Source organism: Acanthopagrus latus, chromosome 23 (assembly GCF_904848185.1).
Source record: "Acanthopagrus latus isolate v.2019 chromosome 23, fAcaLat1.1, whole genome shotgun sequence".
In the NCBI taxonomy this organism is placed as follows: Eukaryota; Metazoa; Chordata; class Actinopteri; order Spariformes; family Sparidae; genus Acanthopagrus; species Acanthopagrus latus.
In genome coordinates this window covers 13476784-13495623 of record NC_051061.1, presented here as the reverse complement: position 1 = coordinate 13495623, position 18840 = coordinate 13476784, and the positions used below count along the sequence as shown (strand labels likewise).

General features: G+C 42.4%; 1 protein-coding gene across 4 annotated transcripts; it reads left to right on the top strand.

Moving 5' to 3' along the window:
• Window positions 1-1934: 1934 nt before the first annotated feature.
• On the top strand, window positions 1935-18017 carry srl (sarcalumenin). 4 transcript variants are annotated; one of them, XM_037087605.1, is made up of 8 exons: window positions 1980-2075; window positions 4752-4754; window positions 10755-10853; window positions 11230-11325; window positions 12118-12153; window positions 13842-13958; window positions 14104-14337; window positions 14427-18017. In XM_037087605.1, exons 1-8 carry the CDS (start codon window positions 2015-2017, stop codon window positions 15236-15238), a joined length of 1458 nt encoding a protein of 485 aa, XP_036943500.1. In that variant the 5' UTR covers window positions 1980-2014; the 3' UTR covers window positions 15239-18017. The 4 variants fall into 4 exon arrangements, with proteins under 4 accessions (XP_036943501.1, XP_036943500.1, XP_036943499.1 ...); XM_037087604.1 differs by having other exon boundaries at window positions 2000-2087; XM_037087606.1 differs by lacking the exon at window positions 4752-4754 and having other exon boundaries at window positions 1935-2075.
• Window positions 18018-18840: the final 823 nt, after the last annotated feature.

The following is an 18840-nucleotide window of genomic DNA, read 5'->3' as shown; positions in this document are numbered from 1 at the left end:
TCAAAACCGCAGCTAACATTTTAAAGGCACGCTTGGAAAAAGACAGCAACTAATGCCAGCACTTGTCATCCGTAATTAACAAATAATTCATGTTGACTAGAATTCATAAAAGCTCATCAAAAGCACACAGGTTTTTTTTTTTTCATAAATAAATCATCATGCCTCTCCACCCCATCCCGCCATCAGTGAGGTTCCTCAGGATTATGGCAGTTTTACGCACCAAAATGAGCATGCTGCATTGTTTGGACATGCTTCCCCAAGTCATTTGGGACGGACATGCCGGAGTAAGAAACTCCTGCCATATTTGGGGATTAATTTACAGTTGAGATGTTGATTCCCAAGGAATTGTGAGATTATGTTCCGCATAGTGTGTCTGCTTGAGTGTGATAAAACGGTAATCCGCCTAGCGTTTCGCTGTGTTAGGGATTCTGGGTTGACTCTGGGGTCTTTATGTTCCAGACGTACCCTCTGCTCGGCTCTCATCCCTCCCACTCTCTCACACAGCTGTCTCATGATTACTTTCCAACATGGCTGCCAAGTGAGCATTGTGTCTTCCTGATTAGAGTTAAGGGTTGACAGCTCCTTCCAGTGCCAGACTCTCTCTACTTTGGGGCAAATTTACTGCAAATAGTGGAAGGCGGTGACGTCACAGTCTTTGGATCATCAGTCTTTGTTCGGCAAAGCAACAACAGCAGCTCATTGTGAGGGATGCAGTTCTTGATTTATCTACTCATTATTAATGTAGAGGAGAGCGATGCTCCTCCGCAGTCTGTTTATCTGATGGAACTGTTTGTTAAAAGTATACACTAGTTTGACATTTTAGGAAATATGCTCACTGACTTTCTTGCAGACAAGATGGGATGAGAAGACTGATACCACTTTCAAAATTTCTCTGTTGAAAAACTAGTCTGGTTCAATCAGCGGAGCAGCTCCTACTGCGATGTTCCATCTTTTTTACAGATTAAAGCAACATTATGTAAACATAACCCCAACAGTGGCTTAATTTTCCAGCAATTTCATAAAGTTATCGCGTCAAAATCATTTTGATGCTATAGTGTCTTTTGATATGGGGGAATGGTGTCTCTCAGAAAATGTTGGGGCCACTAAATCACACAAATATCTACAATCACGACAATTTTTACATTATGCTGCTTTAATATACAAAATGTAGTGGGTTAATTAGCCACTGCCATAGTGTAGTCTCAGCAATTTTGCAATAAAATTGCTTGCACATTAATAAGAAATTTATGCTATAGTACAGCTGCACAGTATACTATACGAATATGCCATTAATAAAAGCAACTATACTGTCTACATGCGGTATATTACATGTAGAAGCATGTAGCATAAAGGATTGACACTCTACTTGACTTTTTGGCTTTCCAACAATTATAATGTAAAATGTCTTTATTTCATGTTGTATTGCGTGCTGTATTTACCCAATTGTCCGACTATTCCTCTTTATGGTGGCCCTGGAAGCGAAACACAAGAAAACGTCCTCACCAGTTTCAATATCAGACTAATACAGGTGTTTTCTTGATTTTTTGTTTTGTTGTTGTAGATTTTCCGCTCTCAGGATTACCTTACTTCTAAAGTTAGTGTAATTCTTGGCAAGAAATCCAAAAAGACTAATTCCTAAAACACTGATATTAAACCAGCTTGCCTTGAAGTCACAGTAAAATGTCTTATTCATGGAAGTGTTCCTCTTGTTCCTGTTTCTAGCCTCTGAAACACACATTTTGCGAAAGTGTCATTGGTGAGAAGTTGAGCTATTCAGCGCTAAGGCATGGAGGCATTTCGACCTGCGTCCTCTCTAAAAAGGAGAGTCAGCTGCTTGTATGCGTAGTGGCCCTGTGGCACTCTGTGACTCCTGCAACACCTCCAACACACAAATCTCAGCCCCTCCGCCAGCTGGCCCTCTCCGCGCCCCGCCTCTTCTCTCTGTGTGCCCTTTAACCTTCCTGCCTTGGTATATATAGTCTGTGTGACTATCAGAGTTCTCCTGGCAGCCATCATGAAGGGTATAGTCTTGGTCTTCTGTTTCCTCTCCCTGCTGCATTTGCAGGCCACAGCAGGTAAGTCCCTTGGTAAGCATTTGTGGTCATAAGATCTGGTGGGCCCATTCTGTTTCATGTAGGTAGGTGCGCTGTGGGAAACGAGATATACTCGTGCACAAGTGCTGCAGATGAATGGAATAGCTATGTGGTGTGTGTTTAGAGGCTGGTTTAATGCTCGCTTGCTCTGTTAGCTTGATCGTACGGTGACTGTTCAAGGTTTGTGATTCAGACTGTTACAATGATCAGGAATGAGCTGTCATACGGCTCCATGCAGGTAGTGCTGGATCGTCCTTGTGTCCATTGTGGATGGAGTTTGGTCAGAAATGGCCCCCTTAGCTGAATGTAGGGGACAGCGACAGTCCAACCGGGGATTAGACAGAGACAGAAATGTTCCCCTGGACTATCTCTGCTGCCAAGCAGGACTATTTAATACTCTGTTGCAGTTTATAATTAAACTGCTGGCACCCGGTACAAAATCACAGATTTCAGTGCCTCTTTCTTGTCTTTATAATTGTTAAAATCCGAAACAAACAGCACACTCCAGTGCCTAACTCTTCAGATGTATGAACAAAGGCCTTATCATTCATTTCTGGCGACTCTATGAAGGCAAGCGGTTGAGGATTATTCAGAGAGTTCGGCCTCTCTTGTGGACTGACAGCGTGTCAGCTGTCCTAACGCATGGCACCAGCTGATGGAAAGTCTTAGTCTGACCAAGGAGAGAACAGCCACGCTGGAGCTTGAATGGACTCGGTGCTTTTTTATCACGCTCATTGATCTCTTTGGCTCATTCTTGAATTTTATTGTCTACAACTTGGGTTTGGCTGAGTCGCTCCGGATGTCAGATCCCTACATGGGGCAGCGTTTCTTTTGATTATAATTCATGGCATCATAAACTTGAGGGATCAGGACAATGCAATAATAAATATGATCGCTTGGCACCCATAGAGTTCAATGCCAACTTTCTCGCAGATTACCCACTGTAAAAATGCGGACTGGTCTCTGGGTCTGGACTGGAGGGGATGGCATTACCCTTGTCTGTCACCCTTGTCCGTCCTTGGGGTGGCGTATAGCTCCACGGCCCGGGCCCAGGCCTTCATATTCCAGGCTGCTGTCAGGTGTCTAAGATTGGAAGGCCTCCTGAAACCCAACACTGGTCACTACAGTTTCTCCCTCCCTCCCTCCCTTCCTCCTCTCCACTCCCCTTCCCTCTCGGCTCCTCACCCCCTCCCAGCCCCATGCTTCCCTTTAGAAACTCTGCACAGCTGCTGTCACTCTGCACTGTCACAATCGCAATTTATTCCCAGCAGTTGGCCTTATAGGGACATGCATTCTCCAGGCAGGAGGGGCCGGGCTTTGCCTGCAACCCCTGCCTTCATAGACCTCTTCTGCAGGCCCTTGCAGGTGTCTTTTGTCTATAAATCTACTGCATGTGCATATTAGCGTATTGATTTTTTTTTTTCTTCTCTGCAGAGCACACAGGAGACTTGATTCCAAAACGTGCAGGTTATGGACAATTATGGGAATCATGAACTCATTGCCGCTCAGTGTGTAATTATTTGTGTTATCGATTGGTTTGATCGCTGTCAGGGACTCCATTTAAGTTGTTAACTCTGCAGAGCGGAGCAGAGAGGGTAATCTGGTTCTAAAGAGACGTAAAATCGATTTGCCATCATCTCATCATAGTCATGGGCTTCGGATTTTCTTGTCAGAAGACATCAAAGTTATATCCTTACACTTTAATTACAAGGAGAAACAATTGCCCTCATGGTGATCTTGATGTTGTGAAAACTTAAAACCTGAATTTCTCTTGCTGGTCTCTGTTTCAGAAGAATTGGAAGACTGAAGCGATTTGATTACGTAACCAGCATACATGAAATTATTGACTGGTTGGGAAATATCTACATTTGATGTAAAGCCACAGGACTTATAGGAATTATAGACATAGTAGAAAGAATCTTTTTTGCATAATAGAGCTTTGCATTCCGTTGTGCAACCGGCAGTATGAATTCATTTTCAGGTGTGGTCAGGCCCATTCCATATGCCGAGATTGTAGAGGTGGGAAGGTACTTAAGTAGATTTTTCAGGTATCTTTACTATCTACATTATTAGCACAAATATCTGTACTTAATACTCCTAACATTTTCAAAATAGACTTATTACTTGTAGTTTTAATGCACATGAGGTAATATTTTTATTTAACGTGAAAGACGTAACAAGACGACAAGATACAGAGTGAGATTTGAACTGTGGACTGTTTGAAGTTGTGCTTTTCATCTTTATACCCTGAGTACGCTGGGCCTGTACTTTTTCACTTCTGCTTGAAGAATTTGGAGACTTTTGACAGCTCTGCAGGCTTCTAGACTCATTTACCTGCAGCTGCTAAAAAGGTTCCATCTTTAACTGAGGAACTCCTTTATTCAGTTTTTTTTTTTTGCTGTGTGGATAGGTCAGCACGTCTTACATGACCAACCTCTGACACTGCTCTGTCATGTATGAGCAAACACATGTTGCTACAGTAACTTGGGGTTATAATAAGATTCCAAGAAACCCTATACTAAGTGAAGGATGGCGCTGACTGACCAAAGGCAGATTGAGGCTGCCTTCACTGTCCAAGTCATACGTCGGGCGTGAGCGTGAAGGCGATTTTAAAAAGCTAATTGTGCAATATGAAAGTGTCAGTAGTGTACCACTCAGAAGGTGAGAGCTGACTTTTTTCATATATAATTATATCACAGCCTCTTCGGGCCCTTGATTAGCTCTTCACACCAGTGTGTTTACGCTGCAGTTGTAACTCTATCCATCCTCGATACAGTAATAACATCTTTGGCCTCCTCACTTTGCAGAGGAGATACTTAGAAAATTCAAAGGCGTACCGTCTCCATGTGATCCCCTCTGATTGGTATGTGGCATGTCTGGGACATCCCTACACTGGTAGTAGGGCATACTCGACTGCCTTACCACACACCCCTCCTTAAGACAAGCCCCCAGAGGCCCAAGGGCACGTCCTGACGTCCTTTCCTGGCTTTCAAACAGGAGAGCTGGGATAGAGGCGCCAGATCAACACCTCATCGTAAGGTGCCTTTGCCATCGGGCCTTGCTTTGAGGCTGTCACTCAGCTTCATGTCAAGTTGTCAGTGACCCTATCTAAGAGGACTTACACTCTGGATATGGCTCACACAAGATGTTTTGTAGGGGTGACAAGTCAGTGATGTTTTTTTGATTCATTGATGGCTTTTTTCACTTTCCATCTTTCATCAGAATAGCATAAAAGTAATGTACAAGTGAGTGAATTCTACTTGTGATTGAATTGCATTTCTTGATGAGCCACAGGGGGAGCCATCATGTGTTTTATCTGCCGGGTATCGTCATGTATTGAGATGTACAGTATAGTAACTCTCACTTGGTTAGCCTGTATATTACACAACCAGCCCTGGGAGATGTGGGTGTCTCTACGTCTGCACACTGACCAACAGTTAAAAACCTAAAATAGGAGGCAGCCATTCTGCCCCCTCCTCTGTCCATCCTCTGACCCATTGTGGGTCTATTTTTGACTATGGGGGAGTACTAGCTGCGCTAGCTGTGCCACCTGTTGCCATCTGTGGCCTCTTCTCGCCATGCTGTGCTGACTGCTATCACAACTATAACCCTTGCTAGAGAATGAATCAGGTGCATTTTTCTTTCAAGAGTTTTATCTAGCATTCAGTAAGGTTTAATTGTATATGTATAAGCTAAAATGGTCTGTGATTATCAAAAAACTGGAATGAAATGGATGCCTCTATATGGATCTATCCAGTGGAACCCCCCTGGCCTTTAGAGTTAAGGTTGTCTGAATCCCCCCATGCTCAGGATAAATCCTCTGACTTGGGAGTTCCAGGCCTGCCGCCCTCATCATGTTCCCTTTAATTCAATTTACCTCCACTGTGCCGCAAGCAGAACATGATCCTGGGGTTTTACACATGCAGATACTGAATATATACTGTGTAAATGCACAAGAGTGCAGATGCATCCCGGCATGCACATTCAGATCCACATTAAAACAAAAATACAAATTATAGTAATCACTGACTGTATACTTTGATTACATGAAATAACCTATTATGTCTAGCTCAGTGTGTAACTTCCAGAGCTCTCAAGTTGATTTTTGAGTATCATTCCGGCTTCTTCAGCTACTGGTGATATGGAATTGTACGTCAATGGCCACCATCCCAAAGTGTCCGTATTTGAAGAAAAAATGAAGTTTCCTACAAACTTGTAGCCCTTTAAAGTAACAAAATGTAACTTCCTGGAGAAAGACAGTTCATGGATGAGTCTCATCCCCATGTCTTCAGATACTGATTCTTTGGGTTGGTAGTCTAGGGTCAGACACCAGTCTAAAGTGCCACTCATCCATGAACTACATTTCTCCAGGATGTTACTTTTGTCACTTTAAACCTCAGCAACTTATTTGCACAGAAGTTTCAGCAGTTGACTTGCATTCTTTCTGATGGCCTCCACACAAGGATCTGTAGTTGAGGCATAACTTACCCAGCCACCAAATCCATGGTGGGCTTAAATCGCCAACATTCCTGCTGGATGTGCTGATGCCGCCAGAATGTTTCTCCAAACTGAGGGAGGGTTGTGTGGCAACGGGCTCATGAGGACACATGGTCCTAGGCAGCAGATGTCCGGGGTTCAACTCCCCTGGCGCCTGCAGGGTTAATTTTGATCGCTGATGCAAGGCCCGCCCTCCGCGGGCAACACTACCGCTCTGATCTTTGCAGACCTCTGTCCCGGAGCTTCCATCAGGGCTCGACTGGATTGGGAGGTGTTAACACATTCGCAGCAGTTAAGGCCCACTCAAGAGGGCGGTGTTAAAAGACACGACTTCTCCAGAGTGATGAGTCAAGTTACAGAAGCTTGAGCAAGCTTCATGTCCTGCATTCACAGGCTGGGGACAGGGAAGAGAGGGGATCTGTTAATCAAAAGCCAGTTTTGCCTCCAAATTGAATCACCTGTCAAAAACCTCCCTTGTGTTTTAATTAATGACGTCTTGTGCAAAATCTATACCCAGTGTTTGTTCAGATGACTTCAGCTTGACATGCAGCCAACTGGTGCCAATGAGTGTTAGGGGTTTCAAAATGGCTGCCATGCATCACAACTGTTGCAACAAGTTGATTTTCCAAAGGCATTCAGTGATGATTAGACCTACTCTGGCTAATATGAAATGCCTTTTATTAATGCTCCTTTGACTGCTCCCTAAATTCTCATATTGACCGGATTGTGTAAAAGCTTGGACCATTATCTCTTTTATGGTTTTGGGTGCTACACATCCTCTTTTTTTATCACCATCTTACTGTGGCTCCTTGAGAATAAAGACTAAACATACAACCTATTACACATTTAAGTACCAAGTGACTGATAAGGATTAGGAATCTTTTTCGGGATTGCAGTATTACTCATACCCTCCTTTTATTTTGGCTTCTAACCTTTTGGCTCCTCTTCTTTTTGCACCGTGCTGGGAGCAACATTACATATGCTTATTTTTAGCAGGTTGACTCGTTGAGAATCAGCAATGCTGTGTTGTTTCTTAACCAGCACTGTGTGTCACTGTTGCCACACTGCAAAGGAGCAACTGTCGGGATCTCAGTTAAAGAGTGCACCACAGGATATGTCATTGCAGGGGGTCTTTTATGGTCATTTCCTTATTGCTTATATGTACACATACTGAAATACTCCATATGGATTTCAATGGTGTGAAGTGTGGTCAAGTCATGTGATTGGTTGAAAGTGCTCCCCACTTTTGTCATGAATGGGGTAAGAACACTTTCTGTCTTTGCCTCATTTGGCAGACACCTTTACGTACCCCCAGTTAATCTCTCATTTTAATGAATGTGAATCTATTCAAGACTTTCGGTTCACGAATGTAAACTAGTTTGCTTCAGGCTTGTAAACAAACAGGCTGTCAGATGATTTTACTTGTCATTTGATGCACCGTCAGTTTTGGCCAAAGCAACATGTCATTCTGACTCTTGGCCAGAAACACTAGAAGTCACTGGCCACACAGCCAGTGGCTGTACTCCAGGTGAGGGTGCAGGGTGCCATGACAATGTTGCCCTCTGAGATGGTGGAGTTTTCTCACATGGATTTACAATATATATTTTTGTGTAGATGAACAGCTGGAATAATTTAGCACCATGGCTGAAGACTGTGAATTGTGCAGATTGTAAGAGATGAGGTTACACCGTTATTGCCGCTAGTGTGATACATACATCTGGTTTAATCATTGGTATACCAAAAAGCATATTTGGCAAAATGGGCAGTTCAACAAATCTCTCCAATATTAGCATTAGTAAAAAACAAGTTTGAAAACCCTTTTGTTACAATTGATACCTTTCCAAGTGCAGGGTACAGTGATCTTAATGAAACATGGTTAGTACATGATGATGGAATGTAAACAAAGTACATTTACGTAAGTACTGCACTTAAGTACAATCAAATACATGCATTTGGAAACTAGTTACTGCATTAGCAGCACTACTAATTTAATTTATCATGGATCTGACTTCAAAAAAAGACTGATTCCAGTAATCATAAGAATTCTGGATATCACTGATGTGCAAATGATCAGTCACTTATTTGTATATAGCATATTCCATACTTGTAAGAGTATATGTATAATTTACTTATACACTTTAATTTGGGCACTTGAGTACATGTATTGCCATACAGTTACTTTTGATATTTAAGTGTATTTGATATTAGATAATTCAAGACTGCCTTTTACTTTTTAGAAGTAATGTTTCAACACGATAACTTGACTTGAAAGTAACTACGGGGAACTTTTAAGTGTTTGTGAAACAGTCTCTTGATTCCTCTGATGATTATGTATGACCTGTAACAGCAAACGGAACCATCAGCCAAAACAGTTGCATGTGCCACTAAAGATCTTTACAACAGCAGGCACTGGTGTCTTACTGGTTTAGTCAAAAGAATCAACAAAAACTGAGTATGACTTAAGTATGACTTTTGGGAACTTTTACAACACCCAATAACAACTGTTTTAACAGTGTTTAAACAACCAAAAACTGTTTTTTTAATTAAAATCATGTAGCATTTGAAAGGACTCGTGACTTTGGTGAATATGCTGAAAGTGTTGTTATATGGTTTGTTTGAGTGTCAAACTGACTTTTACGTAGTGTTGGATGTTACAGTCCACCACACAGAGATGGGTTTATAAAAACTGTGCCGGTAAAGTGAATATCACTGTGGTGCTCTGAGAGCAAGTAAGGTGATGATGTGCCCACACACCAAGATCAATATTCAGATTAAGCCATGTGTGTTTTACAGTCTGATTTACAGTAAACCACCACTATGTAATAGCCCCTACAGGTGCTGTCAGCTTTGATATTCAACTAACTAAGCTGTAAATACTTTTAAAATTCCTTAACAGCTCTATTAGTGGAGTGTCTGGTTGCTCGGCTACTGGGACCCATAACGCCCTCACGGCATGGAAGTGTGAACCAAGAAAACTTCCCAACCGATCCTATATATAGCTCATATCCGTAGCAGGTTTGTCTGGAGCAGGATTGTGTGGGAGGTGTTACAGGAGGGCTTGCTCTGAGGCCTGGGCACACAAGGACAGGCCTCACAGTGCGATAAGTCTGTGATAGGTGGGTAAATATAGAAGAGAAAAGACAGAGGATTGCACATCATTGTCTCATCATGTATTTTATGGATGGAAACACTCAGTCCAGCTCTCCGCCCAGTCCATTATAATGCTGGGGAAGTCCCCCTCTGTCTATCTCTATTATCTTTGCTCTCGTTATAAAGCCCACATTGATGCCAAACCAATGTGTCTATTTTTAGTGTTTGCTTTCTAAATTAGGGACTGATTGTGCCAACATCTGTGATCTAAGTCATCTGAAATGTTTAGAAAGTGGACATGACACATTGGTGGGCAGATATGTTCTCTCAGATTTCCTAAGTTCCGAAGGTCCTATGTTCCCATGTTCCTGTATTTCTAAGGTCCCAAGGTCCAAGGGACATATGCTCCCAAGGTCTTATGTCCCAGGGTCACAAGAATCTATTGTCCTATCTTTCCATGTCCTAAGTCCTAAGGTCGCTATCGCAGGGTCCTATTTCAACACATCCCATGTTCCCAAGGTCCTAAGTTCCAAATGTCCTATGTTCCCAGGAGCCTTTGCTCCCAGGTTCCAATCTGTCCAAAGTCCTGTGTTCAGGTATTATATCCCCTAGGTCCTATGTTCCTAGACTCCTATGTTCCAAAGTGTTCCACCATGTGGGGCAGCCTATATGGCACTCTATGGCATTTTCTACCCTGAAAGAGAACCCTAGATTGATCATGTTTTAGTTACCACAGGTGCATCCAGGAAAGTGCTGTCACTACATTTTTTTCAAACATGGGCACACCTGTGTCTCAGACTTAAAATCCCCACAGAGGTGTTGCATATTGGGATGCAGTTTGCATTGATTGATGTGGATTCAGAAATAGAAGATCTGCTGGTTTCTGGCTCAGCTTCACTGAACATGTCATCAAGATTTGTAATGAAACTGTCACTGGATTTGTTTGCACCACACATGGTCACCTGAGTCCACTTCCAATACTTCAGTATTCATCATCAGATAGTTAAAAACATACTAACTGAGGTCATGAGATGACTTGAACTAAGTTAACGTCTGCTGATCTTGTTTTTACAGAAGAAGAAGAAGAAGCTTTTACCTCCACCCTTAGGGACAGATCTCACATCGATGAGACGCTGCGACTTGCGGCTGAAGAAAAAGCAGGAGACTATGCAGGTGAGGATTGAATATGATTCAATAGATGTGGTGTAAATTTGTCCTAATCTTAGATTATTTATATGTTACGTAATCATGGAATGTGGTTGGTTATTAGGGGGTGTGTATTAAACAGAAACAGGAATTTGTTCCTTAGTAATGAATCTCGGGGTAACAAAATAAATCTAAGGGGTCATGAGGTGATTAACAATAATGAAATAGATGGTAGCAAAGTTTTTCTTAAACTGTTGCATTTCCTTAAGTTTATTTTATTGAAACAATCTCTCTCTCCTTCTCTTATGCAATCTATCAAATTGCCCCCTTCCCTCTGTCTCTTCTTAAACATCTTTTTCTAACACCTGAATCCCCCTTCTGTCTTTTTCTTCTTGTCCTCCAGCGGCTCTGGAGAGGTTGCGGAAGATCTACCACACATCCATCAAGCCGATGGAGCAGGCCTACAAGTACAATGAGCTGAGGCAGCACGAGATCTCAGGTATCACAGAGGCTTCGGCTACATCTGCATTTTGTTCTGATGTGTGGGTTTTACTGTTTGGGTTGCTTTGGTGACTGATTTGTTGACTTGTTTGTACACCCTCAGGCCCTAAGGCACAGAAACAGTAACAGTTCATGTATCCATATTTAGTTTCAAGCCCACACATAGTTGTTTTTCCTCAAACATTGCTGGTGCAGGAACAAAGGTATACCATCATTTTGTCTAAAACACTCCATTCATACCACTTTGAAATATTTCTTCCCCTTTTCTTCTACTATATCTCCCCACCTTTTGAAATGTCCCTGTTTGTTTTCAAAAGATTTTGGCACTGGGGTAACTCACTCAGCTGCACACTGAACTGCCAACTGCAAGCTTTTTTCTCCCCACAATGAAATAAATCTCGCCCTCTTGTGGCCTTTTAGGGTCAGCATGCAAACCTGTTAAATACCACTGGTATCATGCCCTGAAAGAACATTTCCAACATTATTTTTTGTAGAAAAGAGCAAAAAAAAACAAACAAACAAAAAAAAAACCTAAACTGAATATACAAAAATGTTCACCTTATCACCTGACCACAAAGGCACACCATCCATTCTAGACGGCCATGTTTGACACATTAGGTCAAATATGGGGCCATCTCCAACCCATTCCTACACATTGTTACTCTACCCCTCCCTGTTTCTTTTAGAAACTTCACACCCTCACTCCTCATTCTCCTCCACCTCCTGTTCCCTTCACTTGTCCACCCTCTCCTGTCCATCCCCATCCCCACCAACCCCATCATTCTAACAGCCTACCCCGGACGAACCCTGGGGGACTCAGCCACAGGTGGGTGTGAGCTGGGCTTGCCTGTGCATGGCACTGCCTGAAGTGCTCAGCCCCTTCCTTTCCCCCTCCATCTGTCCTTTGTGAGTCACTTAGATCAATATAGACACTGGACTGCTGTCTGTGGATCAGTGTTTTCCACTTTGGGTGACACCCACGGTGTGAAGTCACTGATTGGAGTGAGGTCGAAGTGATCCACGGGTGAAATGTTCAGCCTGTCGAGAGCAGAGCAACAGCAGTTCCTATGTGAATCAAAATGATTTACTCTTTTTTGATTTACTCAAAATTTCAACCAAACGAAATTCCATATCAAAGAATTAAAAGGGAAGAAATGTGAGTCAAAAACTTAACTTAATAGATTGTTAACTCAGTATTAAGGCAGCACAGTATTAAAGGGTAACTGCATCAATTTTACACATTACATTTTTTTTACAGGTCTTGGGCAGAACTTTGCATTTGTCAAAAAAGTAGCACTGAGTCTTTTTGTGGCTCCAGAGCAAGCTGCATGTAATCTGATAAATTGCCCTCTGTGATGTCACTCAGGGGCTAAGTTGCATTGTTACATTTTATTAACTAATTAATTGCATTAATTTAATCATTGAGCCGTTATTTATTGTTTCATTTTTTAATTTGGCTGTTTCAGTCCTCCATACATAATGAGTCAAACAGTATTACAGGAATGCAATGACTGACCAAATTACCCACAATGCCAATGAGCAACATCACTGGGGGCAGTTTATTAGAGTAAATGTTGCTTGCTAAAAAGCCACAAAATACTTTTTTCTTCTTTTTTACATATGCAGTAGTACTCCCCTCCCTATAAACACACCTTCATGATGTGTACAATTTGTAGTGTCACTCTCTAAGTTGTGTAGTCAGAGTGTAAAATGTAAAATATGGAGGGGTTTGCATGTGCAGCTCTGGCTTTTCCAATGGGGTGTGAGGAGGGGACACTGGTGACAAAGGGTGGTCAGTGTTCGGCAAGGAGTGAATCAACACACTTTTGTCACACTAGCATCAGGTGGCTTCTCTATTTTTTTTTTCCTTTTATTTATTTAGTTTGAATTTTTTATAGCATTTTCTCTTTTTTACTTTGATTTTCTCTCCTTTTTAAATGTTTTAATCCTCATCAACAGTTGAATTCATTCAGGTTTGGCCCAGTATATAGACTATGACAGAGCATTCCTGCACCCTACCACCCCAACACCATGTCCGCTCACAACACACGTAGCAGCTTGTTATGAGCCACACAGCTTGCATTGAACGCCTTGGCCTTTTCATGTCTGAGTAATGGCACTGCTTTTTTTTTTGTGTCACTGCGGTATGGCAAAAAAAATATTCTTACGCTATTAAACAAGCCTTACAGCTTCAACACATTCTCTTACAAAGCCTTGAACTAGTAGAAGTAGTAGAAGCAGTTCATCCCAAAACAGACTCATACATTTTGGATGGGTTATTGCTTTGGTTAAACGATCCTCACACAAGGCACAAAAGGAAATGTAGACAGCATCAAACATCAGTTTCTTTTGGTAAAATGTCAAATTCAGTCCTTTATTTTTTACTTATCAGTGACTAATCGACCAAACTCAGCATTTCTCCCTGAAAATTTGGGCTGAACTTGAGACATTCTTTATCATCATTTAGCCAACCAGCTGAGGTTTTAATCACTGTTGTCTCTCCTTGCCCAACAGATGGAGAGATTACTTCCAAGCCCATGGTGCTGTTCCTGGGACCCTGGAGTGTAGGAAAGTCCTCCATGATCAATTACCTCCTGGGCATGCAAGACAGCCCCTATCAGCTCTACACAGGTATGATGCACCAATAACTTTCTTAAATTAGTAGTTTATCCACATCTTCCTCAGCTCTGCTGAGCTCTATCAAAGTGTTTCCAAACCGTCGTCTTTGTTGATACTGTTCTTGCTAATCTCCTGATTTTCATCAATTTATCTTCAGGAGCTGAGCCTACTACCTCTGAGTTCACCGTAATTATGCACGGGGAGAAGATCCGCTCTGTTGAGGGTATTGTCATGGCTGCGGACAGCTCCCGGTCCTTCTCTCCCCTGGAGAAGTTTGGTCAGAACTTCCTGGAAAAGCTGATTGGTATTGAGATGCCCCACAAGCTGCTGGAACGTGTGACTTTTGTGGACACTCCAGGAATCATTGAGAACCGGAAGCAGCAGGAGAGAGGTAAAACAGAGAGTTGTGTCTTCAGAAATACAAAGCAGCTGGCTGCATCTCTGTGTTTTGGGGTTTACCTCTATTCTTCTTCCTTCCAGGCTATCCCTTCAATGATGTTTGCCAGTGGTTCATTGACCGCGCTGACCTGATCTTCGTGGTGTTTGACCCCACCAAGCTGGACGTTGGCCTGGAGCTGGAGATGCTCTTCCGGCAGCTGAAGGGTCGTGAATCCCAGATCCGTATCATCCTGAACAAGGCTGACAACCTGGCCACCCAGGACTTAATGAGAGTCTACGGCGCGCTCTTCTGGAGCTTGGCTCCCCTCATCAATGTGACCGAACCTCCCCGTGTCTACGTCAGCTCCTTCTGGCCATACGACTATGCACCTGACACCAGCCGCGACCTCTTCAAGCGAGAGGAGATCTCCCTCCTGGAAGATCTGAACCAGGTGATCGAGAACCGCATGGAGAACAAAATTGCGTTCATCCGCCAGCATGGCATCCGTGTGCGCATCCATGGCCTGCTGGTAGACCGCTACGTCCAGACCTTCAAAGAGAAGATGAGCTTCTTCAGTGACCCGGAACTGGTCTTCCAGGAGATTGTGGATGACCCAGACAAGTTCTACATTTTCAAGTCCATCCTAGCCAAGACCAACGTCAGCAAGTTCGACCTGCCCAACCGCGATGCTTACCGTGACTTCTTTGGCATCAACCCGATCACCAACTTCAAGCCCCTGACGGCTCAGTGCTCCTACATGGGAGGCTGTCTGCTGGAAAAGATTGAGAGGGCGATCACCAATGAGCTGCCTGCCCTTCTGAGCAGCATTAACTCTGGCAAGCAGCCGGGCCTGTCCTCCTGCGAGGCTACTGGCTGTGGTGAGAAGCCAAAGAATCGCTACCGGAAGAACTGAGGAAAACAAAATAACTTGAATGGGGGAAGTGAGAAGAGGAGGGGGTCTGGTGGAGGCCAAACCTGCTTTTATCAGAACGCCTGATATTGTTGAGGAGAGAGAGGAGAGGAGTTTAGTGTTTAGTGTTTTTTCCTCAGGAGAATAAGGGGGTGTGCATTTAGGGACTGTGGGAACGAGGCAGATAGAGTGAGGGGAGGGTCATTGGATAAGGCAGCTTAAGGACACAAGTGCTGAAGAAATGAGTACATGAGTACCACTGATCACCGAGTTTGGTTCAAATACACGCCCTCCTCTCTCCCTTGCGCAATCACAGTGGACTGTGTGGGATTTGGGTGTTGGGGAAGAAACGATGTGAAGAAATACAGAAATGGAAAAAAAAAAAAGTAAGATGAAATAAAAATTGAAAAATCCTGCGACTGAAAACAGTCAATTACCAGCTCCCTTGTATGTGAATAAAATGGGAAAAGTGGAAACAGGAGTTGCAAATTTGTGTTGTAAAATCTTGAGAATTGCATTGCAGAACGTCAATTCCATGAGCTTCAGAAGCTGTTTTTGAAGTAGCCTTTTTTTTTTTTTTTTTGGGTGCTATTCGAAGCTATTGTGTTTGGGTGGTTGTCCAAACCATTGTTTTTGAGACAGGTGAACATTAACACTGCATGTTAGACATCACATCTTATTTAATAGATGCATGAATTTCCCTCTAACATAAACTCTTTAAGTTATATTTCCTCGTGTAATCTAAACCAACCTTGCTATGCAACAGATAAGGCCATTTTTTTTTTCTTTTTTTCTTCCGTAGTTTTATACGCTCATTGGCTCTGGTTGTTGACAACCTGTGAAATGAGCACTGTGATGGAAGCGGAGGTCAGGGTTCAAGGGTCAGAGTCTTCAGAGCAGGGAGGGTATGTTCATTCTGCTTCAGTTCTTAACTTATCTTACCATTTCTGTTTGTCAGTCTTTGGCATGAATTCAGTCATGTGTTGTGATTTTTTTTTCTTTGAATGATAAGCTTCCCAGCTTCTTTAAGCTGAATGACCATAAAAGAAATAAGACATGAAGGATGTGTTTGGGTTATAGCTGTCTTTAGACATTTTTCTGCAGTTTAGAAAGCTATTTATTGATTTTTCTGTGTAAACCTTCCAGACGGGGATTGAGGCGGGCTGTGTACATGCACTGAATCATCGTAGCATAAAAGTTCACCCATCAATGCTGCAGAGATTATGATTTGTTAGCTTGCAAAATGTGGGCTGGAGGTAAAAGTGAAGTGGAGGACTCGTGAGTTGACCCCTGACCTCTGTGGAAAAGAAGGAGGCCCCAAATACTAAACACAATGGTTTTGCAATGATACATGTCATAACTGCGAGTTTTTATGTAAGCCTACCTCAGTGAACTTCCGGGAGTATGGCATGGTAAATTGTTCCTCCACATTTTGGGAAATGCATTTATCGGAGACCTGACGAATTCTTGGACCGGCCCTGTAACTTCCTTGACCCCAGGAAGTTATTGCACCTAGACAAGAACTGATCCAGCACATTGACCCTCAGATATCGTGCTCAGGGTTGGAAGCTTGAATGCTGGGCTAATATCACACCGAACCATTCTAGTATGCTGTATACCGGACAAGTTGTCTGAAGTGAAAATCTGGAGGCAAAACTACATGTTTGATAACCCATTGGCTAATGCTGGCTTTAGACCACTTCCTTGCTAACATTACTAAGTGTTTTTCCAGCAGGGTGCTGTCTAACAGAAGACAACAGGTCATCAAATATGTACCTTGAAAAATCTCTAGATTTTCACTGTTAAATGTCTTTTCACTTGTTGATCAATCTGGAAGCAGTGGAGTGAAAAGAGTTTGTCAGATTCCCTACCTTTGGTTTTGCTGAACCACAGCAAAACCGAAGGTGAGCTTCCTGCCCTGAGCATGACGTTGGAGGAAAAATGGCCGCCGCTTTAATTTTTTGTCGTTGTACCAATTAAGCAAGAGAGATAGTATGTGCTAATTAGAGGGCGATAACAGTGCAGGTAGATGGACTTTGTGACCTTCAGGCAGACTCTGTCTGACCTTTCCCCACCTTTTTTCAGTCTTAGCTAAGCTAAGCTAACCAGCTGCTGGTTCCAGCTACATATTTACAAAACTGTACAGACACAAAAGTGGCATCAACCTAGCAAAAATGTCATACTATTGCTTTAAATACAGAGTCACAAATCATCAAAGAAGGTAATAGGTAATAACTACATCTACAAAAGGCACCGATTTAATTAACTAATGGACAAAAATGCTCTTCCATTTCCCTCTCTGTCCTCCCTCACAAGCCCCATAAATCTGAAGCATAGTGAAAAAGGAAAAAAAGCTAACAACATTAATCTCACATTTGCTTAATTTTTCTGTTTTGTTTTGTTTTTCTCTTTATTTCTTTGAGTGTGAGTGCTCCGCTGGATGTGTTTGGTATGTTTACACTGCAGATCCAGAACATGCCCACTAGAGAGTGCTGTGCAGAAGTGTAAGTTACACAGACCACTGACTAACGCTCATCATGGCAACAGTTTATAGCTCGGGCTGATGATGTTGTGTGGTTGTGCTTTTTTTGGTATATTTTGGTATCAGTTATCTTACTTTACCAGTGAATTAGATCTGGAATGGATGTGTGTCCCATTGAAGTAGTTTTTAATTCACCTTTTTTTTTGTTCTTCTTCCTGTTTTGGTATAAAATTTAAATTAATCTTGGCCCAATTTTGGAAGCTTGATCTACAAAAATAAAGATTTCTGATTGACTAGGCAGTGAAAGTTTGTGGTTATTTTGACAAAATAAAAAAGTCTCATTAAGCAAGACACAAGCAAAGAAATACCAGAGGGATTAAAACTTGCTTACAAACACAGCCACATCTCTGCCTGCACTCACATCCCTGTTCTTTTTCTCTGTTACACCTTGATGCCAAGCGTCTGAACACTCTGATGGTCCAATCTCTCACTTTTGGGTTTAAAAAGGATGGTTTTATCCTGTAGCTGCAATGCACCAACAGTTCGTCGTGACAGGAAGTGGGGAGGGGTGTGTGTGTGTGTGTGTGTGTGTGTGTGTGTGTGTGTGTGTGTGCTGGATGGAGTGTGTATGTAGTTTTGATAGTTGTGCACCAAGATGCCCCCTTTCAACACTGACTTAAACCCACACGTGTTTCTCCGTGAGCCTATTTCCTCTCTTCTACAAAACATTATTTTGCTCAGATTATGAGGAGTCTAACTCGCAAATTGAAATTAAGTATTTAATTGGTTAATAAGTTGTGTTTGGAGTGTATTTCTAGATGTTTTCAAAGACTTTTGGACCTGGTAATCAGGTGTGTTGAAACCTCCTGGTTGTCTATGCTGTGCAAACTAACCCTGACACAGACTGCAGGATTACATTGTCTCATCCCTGAGGAGCCACTGCTTTTCAAAATGTAATCACTCAGGTGCTGAAATATTGCAGTGTGCGCTACAGAATTGTTATGAGGAAAAAAGTACTTTCTTATCCCTCATGATAACCTTGATATAATCCAGTATATTGTGTGTTTAGTGACATATAATTACTTCCCATTTCCTCCAATAATAGCTCTTAATTGTCCTACTG